This window comes from Tiliqua scincoides, chromosome 6 (assembly GCF_035046505.1).
Source record: "Tiliqua scincoides isolate rTilSci1 chromosome 6, rTilSci1.hap2, whole genome shotgun sequence".
Lineage (NCBI taxonomy): Eukaryota > Metazoa > Chordata > Lepidosauria > Squamata > Scincidae > Tiliqua > Tiliqua scincoides.
Genome location: NC_089826.1, coordinates 53,707,052 through 53,723,204, shown reverse-complemented (window position 1 = coordinate 53,723,204; position 16,153 = coordinate 53,707,052). Strand labels below are relative to the sequence as shown.

The 16,153-nt window shown below is 50.6% G+C and overlaps 1 protein-coding gene across 1 annotated transcript in view; it reads right to left on the bottom strand.

Annotated features, from left to right (window-relative positions):
- Nucleotides 1–16,153, bottom strand: part of GALNTL6 (polypeptide N-acetylgalactosaminyltransferase like 6) — a 629,228-nt gene that overhangs the window by 343,417 nt on the left and 269,658 nt on the right. The window contains exon 3 of the mRNA XM_066631983.1: nucleotides 4,208–4,346. Within this exon, the coding sequence (XP_066488080.1) occupies nucleotides 4,208–4,346 (139 nt within the window). The remainder of the gene's footprint in view (nucleotides 1–4,207; nucleotides 4,347–16,153) is intronic.

Below are 16,153 nucleotides of genomic sequence, written 5' to 3'. Positions count from 1 at the left end.
ACACATTAATCAGAGAGCCAGGGGTCATTTGTGGTTGCAAACTGAGGTTGGCTGCTAAATAACACATATAACCCTTAGCATGCAATTATTCCCTCCTTATCCTAGCTTGAGAAAAGTCATAGTTTGCAATTTTGTCTGAATCAGCAAGTTATTACTATATATAGTTGGACCTTGGTATTCACAGAGGATTCATTCCTGGAACCCCTGCGGATAATTAAATTGGTGGGTTGGCCCTCCCTGTACCTTCCGGGAAGGCTGCACAAGACCCCCCCCCCAGGCCTTAGAAGACTGGCTGGAGACCTTGGAATGGCACTTCTGGTTTCTAACTGAAACTGAAAGTGCCTTTCAAAGGCCTTCCAGAGGCCCTCTGAGGCCTGGGGAAGCTGCACAAGGCAAATATTATATGTGCATATGCTCTATCAGTGGAGCCTTGAATTGGGAAAAAAGCAGAGTTTCCAATTACTTAGACAGAACAATTTGTACATGCATCCACTCTGTACAGAAGAGCCAGTTAAGTCATGAAGGTCAAGGGGTGGGTCTGCTACTGCAGTATGGCCCTGTCTCCTCATGTTCAGATTACCCACATCTGTAGCATGAACAGATGAATCTGTTTCATGCATAATGCTTGCCAAACATGGGTAACAAATGTGGTTTTTATTCCATGTGAACACTGCCCAATTCATTCCGGAATATTCTGAGTACTAGCATGCTCTTGGCATGTCACAAAAGAGCAGTGGGGCAGGGAGGGTTTTGGTATTTCATCGAGATTTGGGGTGGCAAAGTTGTTTACGAGGAAAGAGCAGCCGCCATAGTGCTAACTTTGCTGACAAAGCCCTGCTTCTGGGGATATCCTAACAAATGTCAAGGCCCATGTGGCTAGAAGCGGATGAAAAACAAATTAGGAACAGCTATATTGACAAACACAATGGGGGAAAGTGCCAGTTCAGCCTCATTTTGTCTCTAATGATTTTTTTTTCCTACGTTGCTTCCACTGACACTGCGTGAAATGCCAATAGAAACGAGGATATTCTTTTGGAGCAAAAACTGTTGCGTGGTGCATACTTATCATGCCAACAAAGCAACCAAATGGAACTGTAATGTTCTGTAATTATGTATTAAGATCCCATCTAACTGGAAACATTCTTAGTCAATGGGAATTGCTGTAGATAATTTCAGGAGAGCTGGGGATACTTTGGCCAGCCAAAAGACAGAGGCAAAATATTTAAAACAAATACACTGGATAAAACCAAGCTTGTTCTTTGCATTAATCATATGCAAATCAACACTGGGTTGCTGTAGATTAATATACAGCCATACAAAGGTTGGCTTTTGCCTTCCTTGAACTACCTTCTAATAAGCTTCTTAAAAATGAGATGAACATCATTCAAAGATAATAAAACTGCAAAGATTCCATAATAAAACCACAAATATATACTATACAGAGTTGGTCATGGCTTAAACCTGCAACCTTTTTTATTTTTTTTATTTTTTTATTTTTGTGCAAGCCCATTAAAATAAGACCTTGTGCATCTCTCATCACTTCAGGGGGGTTGAGGCAGCTAAACTAGAGGGTGCCCTTTTATATTTTTTCTAGCATTTCCTAACAAATTGTTCAGGCAGACCACAACAAAAAAAGATAAAAAGATAACATTTAAAATATTAATATTTTCCTAAAACATAAGTAAAAATATCTCCCCACCCCCTCGGTCCCATCTTCTCATCCTGTAAAATGCAGGTTTCAAAAAAGTCATCATTGAATTGCTATTAGCTATTAGCACTAGCAAGAGTAAAATGTTTAGACTGAAATAATGCTTACCTCTCCAATTTCTTATGCAGAAGTCCCTTGAAATCAATGAAAATTACCTATGTATATTACGTGCGAAAACTGCACCTCTGTTTGCTATTAATATTCTGTCGATATTTCTGTGAGGACATTTTGCTAAAACTGTTTGCACTAATGGGATTGTAGAAAAGGAAATCTTGTAAACAAAATAAATGAATAAAATGCAATCTAGCTTGTAGTGTTCCCTTCATCCTTTTCCAAGTTTTACAGCACCATCTTATGATGGCCTTGCACAGTCACAAGCAGTGAGTGGTTACAGCAGGGGCTCTGTGAGCAATTTTATCAGGGGGTACAAAGTTTCTTTTGGACCCCTTTGCAAAGGGGGGGAGGGTTGAAACAGAGCAGGGGAAGGTGGTGACAGGTGAGTAGATTGGGGGCAGGAAGGGGCAAAACAGGGTGGAGGGAAGGTAGAGATAGCTGGAAAAGTCTTTGGAGCCCAGGTCTACCCACCCTTGTGGAATCGGCAGCTAGATACAGTAAGCTAGATACAGTACAGCTGTCACTGCACACCCAGCATCCCATGCAGTGAGTTCGGGTGAGATAGGACAATATAAGACCTCAGGAAATTTCTAGGCCCCCTCCTTAGGTTCCTGGGCCCCCTTTTTGACCCTGGGCCCAGGTACAAATTACCCCGTTTACCCCCCTCTTCTAGGCCCTGGGTTACAGTCACATGCCAGCAGCCTGTCAATGACCCCTGGCACTGCTAAGTTAGCATGGTGGGCAAGAGAAATTAGGTGGTGGTGGACAGAACTCCTGCTCCTTCTCCTATGTTATCTATCACAGCGATTGTTTCAAATAGAGGGCTGAAGTTAGCATTCATGGCACCTGCTGAGGCCCAGAAGTGACATCATTAAGCAGGTGATGACCAGAAATAAGCATTTTGTTCTCATACAGAAACTCATTAGCTGCAAATGACAGAAGAGAAAATGTGCAAATCGAGTTCATATTTTCAAGATATGAGAAAGCCCAATTATTACGCTGGGGGAGCCCAATTATGGGTTGGATAAATTCCTTCAGGGGGTTGCATTCAGCCCGCAGGCCTTATGTTTGACACCCCTGATCTATCAGGCATTCTCCCAAATGACCATTGCTTTCTATGTTAGGGCAGAGTGAGCATGCCTTTGGATCAACACTATGGAAAGATGTAAAGTTCCGGGTTAGCTAGTGATCGTATGCACAAACTCCTCAATAATGCAGTGTATCAAATAAAATATAACAGTACACAACTTCACATGCTGTACCAATGCTCTCACACTACATTACATTTACAGTCATACAAATGAGAAGCGGTACTGGTACAAAACTGTTACCAGTGGCAGAAATAGAAGGATTCTTGTGGTTATTTCAGATGTTACACTCATAATTTGGGATTAGCTATTGCAGAGTAAACCTAAGATAGCAGTCTTCAACCTTTTTCTTGCCACAACCCCAATGAATGAATGAATGAATGAACAGTATGAAACTGGGGCCCCACCTCTGATCCTGCCGCCCCCTGGGACACAATTAGGCCACCCTCTGCCCCCACCTGCCCCATTCCCCTCTACCTCTTGTGTTTTCACAACAACCCTGTGAAGTAGCAGCCTAAGCCCAGCTTGCCTTAGGAGTTGCAGTGCAAGGCAGCAAAGCTGTGCAGGATTATATCAAGAACTCAGTTTTGACTAGGTAGTACCATTAAAGCTTCCCCTGCCCCTTTAAGGGGTGGGGGAAGAGGAGAGGCAGGGAAGAGATCCCCAGGATCACGTCCCTAAGAAGGGCGAATGGGAGGGTGTGTGTGCTTGCACTTACATTTAAGTACTTAGGGATGCTGGAGGCTGCAGGAGGTGTGGGAAGTCTTGCGCAGCCCTTCCCTGAGGCTTGTAATGTTCAAATGGAGACATCTCAAAGCACCCTCTGGAAACCGGAAGTGTTTTGCTGTCACTCTGTTTGAACATTCCAAGCTTCAGGGAGCCCTGTGGAGGGTTGTACAGGGCTGCCTGCACCTCCTGCAGCTTCCAGCAGCCCTAACTACTTAAACGTAAATGCAAGTACCCCTCTTTGCCTCCTTGAATGACAGGATCCTGGGGATCAAGTCACTGGCCCTTGCCCTTCCCCTGCAAAGACTTATTGAGAGAGTAAAGCTTCCTCAAAGTTTGAGAACCAATGCTTTAAATGTTAACATCCCATAAATAAAATGTAGCCTCTTCACTGCTCCCCTCTGAAACATGCTACCTTCTTTTGGAGTTATCTCCAAGCTGCAGAAAGCAAAATGGACCCATATAGCAAATGTAAACTTCAAATCTCTTTATAGACTTTTGTTATTGCACAGCACTTCCCCATAAGAATAATAAGTGCAGTGAAACAGTCAACTGGATTCAGGGTACGTACTTAGGATGTCGAATGTCTGGCAGCGATCGCTCCAATGCTATATTGTTGCTCACAAAAATATTGAAGCCATTTTCCCGATAAGCCGAATCATCATTGTCTTCTTCTGTGAGAGGGTATGGCTTGCCCTGTTCACCTTTCCCTGGAACAATATGGGGAAAAAACATGGTTACCACCAATCACTGGTTTTTGAGGACCCAGAAGTGATTAACAATTTGTGCCATAGATTAGTATGAGGTAGTCTTGCAGTGGACAAGTTGTTTTTTTTTTGCAAGCGCACTGCAAGTGAAGTCAGGAGTGTGAAAGAGCAACACTTTAGTGTATATTACAGTATACATACACAGCCTCTCATAAAGGTCTCTTAAGGTGGCTTAGCCTATCATCTGCTGAGAGTTAGGAACTCAAGCAGTTAAAGGAGAGTTAAGCAAAAGTGTACGCCTAACCTCTGACAAAGGTAGATGCAGAAGGATTGGGCAGCATGACTTGGAGACCTTTGGTTTCAGGGGAAAATGAGAGATCCTCGGAAGAATTTTGTCATTTAAAGAATCTTTGGATGCACAGGTGGAATCTTGGTATCCACTGATTTGGCATCCACTGATTAACTCACCACTACACAAGCCCACTACATATTATTTTGTTGGGCATTCCTTCCCTATTTTGTTTTCAGTTATGATCTATAATGTTCACTATGTATGTGAACCACTTCTATTTAAGTTGAATAGAAGAAAATGTTCACTGTCTGCACTTCTTCTCTGCCCATTATTATTATTATTCGTTTCATATCATGACTATTACTGAAAATAATTTTGTCATGGGGGGGTTCCAAAAATTTATGGGCCCTGGTGCCAAATGACCTTCGTACACCACTGCTTCCAAGTTTCTTACTCTTTCATTGTCACCCCAGAATGCATTATTGCATTCAACCACTAGATGGGGTGAATAATGGAATCAAATGGAAAAATTTCATTCCACTAAATTCTATTGTTCACCCCATCCAGTGGCTGAATGCGGTATAGCATCTATGCCAATGCATTCTGGGAGTGGAGGAGTGGAGGAGCGAGAGCCCTGAAAATTGTTTTTTAAAACAGTTTTTCCACTGAGTTGGTATCCACTGATTTTTTTTTTTTAACTCCCTGGGGGTTCCAGAATCGAACCCCAGTGGATAATGAGGCACGACCTAATCATGTATTTTAAAAATTAAAATGCCTACTTTCAATGCCTGCTTTACGATGAGAAACAAACAAACAAAAATCCTGGCTCAAAATAACAGATTGCAAAGTATCAGCCTAAATGAGAAAGGGTTCCTTATTTCTGTTATTTTGGAATTCTCATATCAACATTTCTATTCAAAAGGGAAATTATGCCTTAAAATGTAAATATCACATAACCTGGAGCTACCGTGAACACAAAACCCCTGAGATTGGTTTCTTTTTTTGAAATGCATAGTAACTAGATGTGAGGAGAACAACCGTGACATTAACTGCTTGTTTATTGATTTCAGTGCAGTTTTACTATGCAGAACACTAGATTAACTGAAAACAGTGGATTTCTATTAGTTTTGAGAGCAATAAAACAATAAAATGTCTGAACAGCCCATGAGGTGTTATTTGATGGTCAGTGTCTTTTCCTGTTCTCTACAGATTTTCTAATTAGACATCAGAAAAACACTGTTGATTTGGACAGCAGATCTAGTTACTGTGAAATGTGCCAAACAATCATGTTTTGATTGATTACTATGAGTTTTTGCCCATGAGTCCTTTCAAGACCCAATATCTTTTATTGACCAATGTTGTTATCCATGTAAGATGTCATCATCCCCTTTTCCAAATTATGAAAAAGTAGGCATTTCTTAGATGCACAGTGGTAGCATTTTCTGCTGCAGGAACCTTGTGAATAGGAGAGGGGCTCTACTATAACTCATTCATCAGATCCTTCCTACTATGTCAACTTTTTGGAAACCAGTAATCTAACAGCCGAATCCTATCAAACCCATCCCCGCCCCACTGATGCAGCCATGCCATTGGAGTGCCCACTGCATACTCTGAGAGGCAGTCCCAGAGGACTCCTCTGGGTAAGGGGACATGCATTTGCTTGGTCAGGGGTAAGCCCTCACTAAGTCTACTTGAAACTATACCAGTGATTTAGTGGTCACAAGTGTGCCTGGAAAAGGGAAGGCAGTTTGAGGCTGGGGAGGGAATAGGATATTGGTTGTAGCCCTCTCCCCCACCTTGGTCTGCCCTCCTTCCTGTTGTGGTCTCTGCCCCATTCTGCCCACCCCCACCTGCTATGTGCCCTGCCATGTTGAATTATTGGTGCCAGGGCATGTGTTGCCTTACGCAGAGGGAACCTTCAGGGTCTGAAACTCCCCTGTGATATACAGTGCATGCCCTGTTGACACTGCTGCAACACCGCATTGGGAGTTACATAGATTTGGGCTATTAAGTAGGTATAAACACACATGAGCATAAAAATGACACTTTGAACAGTGCCATTGCCAGGGATGTTAATTACCAAGAACAAAGCAGACTAGCTCAAAACAGAGCTCTAGAAAGCTATAAACATATAGAATTTAATTATATGTTAACTATATAATTTAACTATATATTGGAAGTTGCATTCACTTTCAGGACAGGAAGCATTAGATTTATAGAAAGAAAAAAAACACCTATGCAGAGCTATGGATGTATACGTAAAAAAAAGTCTCATGATAGTCTATTCCCAAATAAGTGGGCATAAGATTGTAGTAGTTTCAGTAAATGTAATTTTACTTTCTCCAATAACTCAGGTCCAGTTTAAAATACATGTCTTTTCACCCCATGTCTTTTCACCATCTGTCCCTGATGGTGGGCTTAAGTGAGTGACCTTTATGTGTGAAAAAGAAATCAATGGAATATGGCCAGGACAACTTTTCTGACACTGAAATCACACTGCACACCTTTGAGACTGCGCCAGTGAGCGGGGCAAAGATCCATGAGATCCCATTTTACACACATTGTAAATGTTTAAGGGAACATAAAACCAACGACAACCTGGAAAGTTTGAACAGATGGGAAAAAATTAAATTTTTAAATTATTAATCAAATTTGGGTGCAATCCTAACCCCTTATGTCAGTGCTTTCCAGTACTGGCATAGCGGTGCCAATGGGACATGTGCTGCATGCAGTTGGGTATACTCTGCACTCTGCAGTTGGGTATACTCTGTCACTCACGGAGGCCTCCTCAAAGTAAGGGAATGTTTGTTCCCTTACCTCAGAGCTGCATTGCCCTTATGTCAGTGCTTTGTTGATGAATAGATTTGGAAATATTGCAGAGCAGAGAGGGGATATATTCTATTCAATAACCCAGTGTTTTTCAGACTGGGGCATCGTGACGCCCCAGCCTGAGAGCCCTGGGTAGCTCTCCTTTAAGGGGGGGGGGAAGACAGAGACACGATGCTCAGCATTGTGCATCTGATCTGGGTGCAAGGGTGTGCTGCCACTCACCCCTACTTGCAGCAGCCTCCAGGGGGTTGGGGGAGCCCGGCACCAGCCTCAGCACAGAGCCCTCCACAAGACAATTGCAACCACTTCCAGTTTTGCGATTGAGAAACAGGAAGTGGTCACGATCGCCTTCTGGAGGGCTGTGTGCTGCGTGTGGAGCCCTGCTGAGACTGGCGCCAGCCTCCCCCAACCCCCAGGAGGCTGCTACTCCCATTCACCCTTTTAAGGAGGTGGTCGGAGTTTGTATTGCCTGGCCAGGACACGAGGGTCCCTCCCCAAGGGGGAGGTGAAGGAGGCTGGGCTGGCAGGCCACATCGGACCCTTAAAAGGGGACGAGACCCAGCCCTCTTCCTCCTTGTGCACGTGGGCACCGTGGGAATAGCATGAGTTGCTGCTCTCCGGCATCCTTGAGGAAAACAGCAGTGGGTGCTTCCCAGCAGAAGTTGGATTGTGAGGTAAAGGGGGGAGGGTCTGCCTGACTCATTCCCTTTGGTTTTCCCCTTCAATTTATTTCTAGCCCTTAGCCCCCTGCATGGCAATTTCCCCGATTTTCCCACGGTGCCTACCATGCGACATGCACCCCTCCCCCCTGTTTTGCCCATTTCAACACCTACGTTCTCTGGGTGGGGAAATGCATAGGCGGGCTGGGGGGTCGCTCCAGGCATGGGTGGTGGGGGAGCTGTGCAGGCCAGGTTCAGGCTACATGTGCTGTAGCTGCGGGGCCAGCTGCCCTGGTCGCTTTTCTCGCGGGCGGGCGACCAGGTGGGCCTCGGGGGGAATAGGCTAGCGCTGGCTCTTCATTTGCCTTCCGGGCCCTGGCCTTTGGGCGCGAGCTGGCACCGGGCAGGTCAGCCAGTCACTGGGGGGCCCCGCAGTCCAGGCGCCGATGGAGGGGGCTGCCTCCGGGGACCGGTGGGGGGCGCCATCTTGGGGAGGGCCTTGCGCAGCTGACCCTCTGTTTCTGACTCTTCTGCGCATGCGCGAGGCCGGCGCCATCTTGGGATGGTCTTCGGCCTTCGCGCATGCGCAAAACAGCGCCGGCATGCGAGGCCGGCGCCATCTTGGGGGGTTTTTTTGCGGGCAGCCACAGGCGCCATGTTGGGAGGGTCACTCTCTCCGTGCCCGAACAACATGGCAATGGCACCGGTTTCGCGCATGCGCGACCGGTGCCATGTTGGGAGTGCTTGCCCTCGGCCATCCCTCGCCGCCATCTTGGGGAGGGTTCTTCCCCCCTTGCCGCGTGCTTGCACCGGCCAGGCTGGACTCCCCCCTGTGCCACACGCCTGGCGGGGGGTGGTGGGGTGGCTGCCCCCGGGGCTTTTGCCCGGGCGCCATGTTGGGAGGGACGGCCTTCGGCATCCCCTCGCCGCCATCTTGGGAGGGTTTCCCTCCTTGCTGAGGCTTGCGGCGGCCAGGCAGGGCCCCCGCCGGACCGCCTGTCACGGCACCATCAGCGCCTGTGGGGGGCTGGACCCCCCCCAGTGCCACGCGCTCAGCAGGGGTGGCGGGGGGCTGCCCCCCAAGGGGCATTTGCACGGGTACCCCGGGCCCCACTCTGCCGTCGGTACCAGTGAGGTTGGCATCTGGGGGGACTGGACCCCCCTTTTTGTACACCCGCTCGGCAGGATGGGGGGTCCGCCCCCCAGGCCAGTCTAAAGGGGCCTCTGACCCTCCCCCCAGTGAGTAGAGCGCCTGGGAGCCTGGCTGTCTGCCATGGTGCCCCCCGGCATTGAGAGCGGCTTGGTTCACCTTATGTGGGGTCCTCATTCACCGCACCCCCATGGGCAAAAGGGGTTTGGCCTTTTTTCCCCTCCAGGGGTTACCCCCCCTGAGCTGTAGGGCTTCATCAGGTCCCCCTTCCAGGCGCGGCCTGAGGGTGGTGTGCGGCCAGGGGGGTGATGGGGGTCTGGGCCTCCCTCACCCCATTGAGGCTTTGTTACAGTATTGGGATGCAATCGCTGCTCATGCGGGTTATACGGGAGAGTATATCTGGCACTAACTGATTGTTTCATCGCTTCCCTTCCAGGTTAGCTCCTTTGTTCTTTGCTCAATCTCTCTTCATCATGCATAGGTCTCAGCGTAGAGCCAACCGCAAGGCGTCCGCTGCCACATTGCCGGCTGGGAGTGCGGGGGTTTCTCCGGCGATACAGGTGGTCCCCATGCCAGGCCTGGATAACATAGCTGCACAGGTCATGGCATTACAAGGGGAGATGGTGCCTTCATCAGGTACTCCCCGAGTGGGGGGCAATACCCCGCCTGAGAAGCGGGCGTGCTCCTCCCTGTCCGATGTCCTGCAAGGGATTTTGGACAGGCTTACAGCCTTGGAGGGTAGCAGCCCGGCAACAGCGGCAACGCCAGCTGCAATGGAGAGGCCTGTTTCGGGCCCTGCTTTGACCCCGGCGAGAGAAGCTCCAGTGGCCTCTGCAGACAGCAATGCAGCAGAGGCGCCATCCACGTATGTTGCAGTTCCCAACCCCAACACAGGGGCCCAGGCCGGCAGGGGTGAGCATGAAGGGAGAGGCTTGGCGGGAATTGCGGGAGTCTGGGGAGGTTGCGCTGTTCCGCACAACCAGCGGGGGTGCCCAGGGTCTGTAATGGATGGCCCAGAAGGGCAACCAGGTTTGCCTCAGCCTTCACCCGTCTTGGCTGTGGCGGAGACTACGCAGCCCTGCTGCTTGGCAGCATCTACGCAGCTGTTGGGAGGCAGACAGCCAGCCTCCCCGCATGGATGGGCCGCCCAACAGGCTGCATGTCAGCAGGGTGGTGCAGCGTCAGCAGCGGCGGTGTCGCATTTGGGCCCCAAGCAAGCGCAGGATGGCGCCCAGGGAGCGAGCATGCAGCTGGCGGCAGGGGTTGCAGTGACAGGCGAGCTCCCAGCTGGGCAGGGGGAGGCTTACCCAGCGTTACAGCTGGCCAGCGCAGCACAGGCCTGGCAGGCTGGGCCGCCGGTACAGAGTGGGGCGGGGCCGGCAGCGGGTACATGGCCACTATCGTCCCCTGCTTCCAAGGCGGTGGTTCAAGGGGCTCCCCTGCTTCCCCCATGCCTTACGGGGAGGTGACGCTTCCACTGGGGGATCATTTGGTCCTGGCAGTTAAAGAGAAGATATGGAAGGGTGAGTATGTGGACCTTTTCAGCCTTCTCCACAGGGTGCCAGAGCCTGAGATCAGGCCAGGTGAGTGCAGTAGAGAGCATCAGACAGTTCGTAAGCCTAAAATTGATCGGAACTGGACTAATTGGCTGACAGGGTTTACCATATACATGGGGGTAGTGTTGCAGAGAGACCTGTCCAAAGGCCCGGCGTTGGTAAAGTACCTGGACATGATTCACAGGGCCTTTAGGGGATATTCTGGTTCAGGTTGGTTGGCGTATGACGAGCAGTTCCGCATGCGCTTGGGAAATAATCTGCAGCTTACTTGGGAGAGGACGAACTCAGAGCTGTGGATGCAGCTTGTGATGGCGGGAGGTGCTGCCGGGGGCGAGCGCTCAGACAGCGGCCACCTGATTGCCAGGAGCAGCAATTCGCGCCCGATGGGGCTGCCACAGGTGGGAGCGCAGGGCCGGCGGGTTCAACCCCCGTGGGCTTGCTATGAATATGCTTCGTCAGGGTACTGCTCTAGGTCATGCTGTACATTCCAACACAACTGTGGACTATGCGACACAGGCCACCCCATCACCTCCTGCCCGAGGGGTTACCACGACAGAAGACTGAGGCGTCGAGGCTCAGGTCAGAAGAAGGGAGGGGGTGCAGGTGACATGCCCGCTTCCAAAGGGGCCAAGTCCGATTAGGCTACCAGTGTTGGCCGAGCTGCTGCGCGACTACCCTGATTGCGCTGCGGCAGAATTCCTGTGGGAAGGTTTCAATCAGGGTTTCCATATACACTCACCACATCCCAAGGGTGTGAGCTTAGCTCAAAACTTGAAGTCAGTCAAGGGCATGGAGGACATAGTCCAGAGGAAGATCGCCAAGGAGGTGGGTTTGGGGCGAGTGCTGGGCCCTTTTCCTACTCCCCCTTTGCCTGACCTTAGGGTTTCTCCATTGGGGGTGGTGCCTAAGAAGGCCCCAGGGGAATACCGCCTCATTCACCATTTGTCCTACCCCAAAGGGACGTCGGTGAATGACGGAATTCCCGACCAGTACTGCACGGTCTACTACACGTCTATTGACCATGCAGTATGCATACTGAGACGCTGTGGCCCAGGTGCGCTTATGGCTAAATGTGATATCGAGTCCGCTTTCCGCCTGCTTCCGGTGCATCCTGCAGATTTTTGCTTGCTGGGCTTTGCCTTCCAGGGCCAATTCTATCTGGATCGGTCACTCCCAATGGGGTGTTCGCTGAGTTGTGCCACTTTCGAGCGCTTTAGTACAATGCTGGAGTGGGCCCTACGGAAGCGGTGCGGAGCGCAAACTACCGCGCATTATCTCGATGACTTTATTTTTATGGGTCCAGCTGGCACAGGTCAGTGCCAGAGATTGCTCACCACTTTTGAGGCACTGGTACGCGATTTAGGGGTCCCGCTGGCTCAGGACAAGACAGAGGGCCCCTCATCCCGCATGACCTTTTTGGGCATCGAGCTTGACTCAGTGGCGGCGGCAAGCAGGCTACCGAGCGACAAGCTGACAGCGCTAGTGTCCCAATTGCAGGCTGTGATACAGGCAAAGAAGATTACACTGCGGGAATTGCAGGCGCTGGTAGGGCACCTGAATTTTGCTTGCATGGTGGTTGCGCCAGGGAGGGCATTCCTGCGTAGATTGTGCAAGGCCATGGCGGGGTTGTGCTCGCCACACCACAGGGTGTGGGTCACAGCGGCCATGCGGGAAGACATGGTGATCTGGCTTCGTTTCCTGGAGGAATTCAACGGGGTTTCCTTTTGGCGTTCTGAGCAGCTGCACAAAGCCGACTTGCAGGTGCATTCTGACGCAGTGGGAGGTTTAGGTTTTGGCATCTTTTTCCGTGGTCGATGGTGCACTGCACCGTGGCCGCAGGGCTGGGTGCAGGCCGGCCTCATGGCTGACCTTACTTTCCTGGAGCTTTTCCCGATAGTGGTGGCGGTGCACATCTGGGTTGGTGAGTTCCAGAACGCCACAGTGCGTTTCTGGTGCGACAACCAGGCAGTGGTAGCAGTAGTGAATTCGATGTCATCCAAATCCCCCAGGGTCATGAGGCTTGTGCGGCATTTCGTCTTGCAATGCCTACGCATCAACACTCTTTTTGTAGCTCAGCACATTCCAGGGGTGGAGAATTGCATCGCGGATGCTTTGTCTCAATTTCAGGAGGACCGTTTTCGGGAACTCGCCCCTGGGGCGGCACCATCCCCGGACCGCATGCCTCCTTGGCTCTGGGACCTTGGCTTACAGAGGTAAACGAGGTCATATGCGCCTCACTGGCGCCCAGCACGCAGAGGGGCTACTCAAGGAAGGTAACGGAGTTCGCTGAGTTTAGATGGGCATCTGGCTTGCCCAGCCTATGGCCGGCACCGGTTGAGCACTTGCTACTCTTCCTTCTCCACCTGCAGCGGTCTGGGAGGGCGGTTAGCTCCCTCCCGGGCTTCATGTCCGCTATAGCCTTCGTTTCAAAAGCGGGGGGCTACCCCGATTTCACTCAAGACTTCAGAGTGCGGAAGATGTTAGAAGGCTTCGCCAGGAAAGCACCCCCTGTCCGGGACCACAGGCGCCCTATCACACCAGAGTTGCTCAAGGGTATAGTGGGGACCTTCGCGACCCTCTGTGCGTCACCAGGCGAAGCTCTACTTTTCAGGGCTGCATTGCTGACAGCCTTCTTTGGCGCTTTTTGCCCCAGTGAGTTCCTGGCAAAAAACAAGGCTGATCAATCGGTGCGGGCCCTATGGAGGGCGGACCTTACCTGGGTGCCCGGAGGAGTGTCAATTGCCCTCAGACAGTCTAAGACAGACCAAAGGGGCATTGGTTGCTTGGTGACTCTGAAAGAGGTGCTAGGAATGCCATTGTGCCCAGTTGCAGTGCTGAGGGAGTATTTTGCACTCTCGGGGGAGCGCCCAGTGGCGCTGTTCCAGCATGGGGATGGCTCTCCTCTCACACTGTTCCAGTTTCGAGCAATTTTCTCATGAGCACTGGGGGTTTTGGGACTGCAGCCTAGGGAGTTCGGCTTGCACTCCCTCCGCATTGGGGCAGCCTCTGCAGCAGCTGCATTAGGGCTGTCAGGGGAGGACATACAAAGGATAGGTCGTTGGCGTTCGTCAATCTACAGGCGCTACATGCGCAAATGACGCGTGTAGCGGCTGGGAATACCCCATCTGTGGGGGGAGCAGCGTAACATGGGTTGCCTTGCAATAACATTTCTGTTTTTCATCTTGCAGGACATAGTGGTAGCCCGATACGCGTGTTAATCTGCGGCCACTCCATTATCTTTTGGGCCCGCAAGAGGGCTGCTGCTACCCCCCCTCGGATCGAATCTGGGCCTCGGCCCGGCAGTGCAGGTGGCTTGGCTAGCCATGAGGGGCATGAGATGGGGCCAGCTGCTGCCCGTGTTGATGAAGTTCCTGAATGTGAACCCCCCACCGGACATTTTGGTGCTACACCTGGGTGAAAATGACAGATGAACAGAGCTCGCGAGGTCATCGACACCCTTATGGGTTGGCTGCCGGAAACCACCTTGGTTTGGTCTGATTTTTTGCAGCGTCATGTGTGGAGGGGGGCTTTCTGCTGCACTAAGGTGGAAAGGATGTGCTGGAAAGTTACCAGGAGCATTGGCAACTTGGTGTCTCGCGCTGGTGGCAGGGTGGTCATGCATCCTGCGATTGTGTTCTCGCTACCTGGCATGTATAGGGGCGATGGTGTTCATTTGTCGGAGGGAGGCGCAGACATCTTTCTTAAGGACCTGCAGGACGGCCTTAAGTCACTTCTGCCCCTTTTGGGAGCGGGGGGGTCAAGCGCTAGGCTGACCCCTCCTTGTGGCAGGTGGTGCGGGTTAGGAGGCATAAATGGGACTTTGGCATGCACCTTCAGGCGGCATAGGCAGGGCAGAACCCTATTTCAGTCCTCAGGGGCTTGGCGGCACGAGGATGTCCCTGGCCGGGACCGCGGGGCACACCTCAGAGGCTCAGCGGCTCGAGGTGGCGCAGTCTGCGGTCCGGCTGCCTTCCCCTTAAGGGATAGACATGGATGAGACGTGCTGTCCCAGCAGCGGGGCGCGGCTCGGAGTCGGGTGCATGCCCGCCTGGGGGCAGAGGTTTCTGGTACCGCCCAGAGGTCCCTCCCGCACCACAGGGGCTTTCGCTGCCTCGGATGCTTCAGGTCTCAGCCTTTGCTCCTCTTGTTTATGTGCAATAAAGTGGCCCTTTCTCCCATATCTGTTGTCTCGAGTGTTCATTGGACAGTGCGGAAACAAAGGCAGGGGTGAGTGGTAGCGCGCCACTGCGCCCAGATTAGACGCGCAATGCTGAGCATCGCATCTCTGCCTTCCCCTGTCCCCGCTGCCTGCAGCAAACACTTAATGGCTCTCCATCTCCCCCAGAGAGTTTGAGAACCACTGCAATAACCAATTAAACTTTGATCATAAAAGTCTTGCTATTCCTTCTTTTAGGAAACCCACATCATTAGTCAAATTGTGGTAGAGCTAGATCTGTTGGTAACACTACCAAAAATTCTCTTTATAACCAGATAGAAACTGATGGCACACACCAAGTTTTTCCACCTCCTATCAGGCTACCCTATTTAATTTTCTTCAGTCCATTTAGGGCACAATCCTAACCAACTTTCCGGCACTGGCATAGCTGTGCCAGTGGGGCATGTGCTGCACTCTATAGTTGGGGGGGGCAGTCATGGAGGCCTTCTCAAGGTAAGGCAATGTTTGTTCCCTTACCTTGGAGTTGCATTGCCCTTATTTCAGTACTGGAAAGTTGGTTAGGATTGTGGCCTTCATTAATTTGTTTCAGAAAATCTCTTTGGTATTCAAGTCACAACACAAGCACATATTTTGTAATCGTGCTTTCATCAGCAACTTCACACTAGCCTCCCCAACTCAGATAAGTACGGAGATCGGAATGCATTACAGAGCATTAACATTGAATTCTTCACAGTAGGTGTTTCAGAAATTAACAAAAATAAATGGGAATGAATCAGTTGCAGACACCACATGCAAGAGTTATGGCACAAAAATGTGAATTTGCAATATAAGAGAGAGAGGCCTAGTCAAAATAATCAATTAGGTCTAATTAAATCTTCTGATTGGACCCCTGTGGCTTCATTAATCAGCTTAGGACGGTGGCCAGCAGCAAGATTTGCAATCAAAGAACATTTGAGGCACAGATTCATGAACCTGGATGTTTGGGAATCAAAGTAAGTGCTTGCGGGGAAGGGGCAAAGGCAATGACACAATCACCACCACTGCACCACTGCCAGGGACAAAAGGGTTCCCCCCCCTTAATTACCCCTGGCAGCATTGGCCCTTCGGAGGGGCTGGGGAGCTTGTGGACCCCTTTCCTCACTCAGAA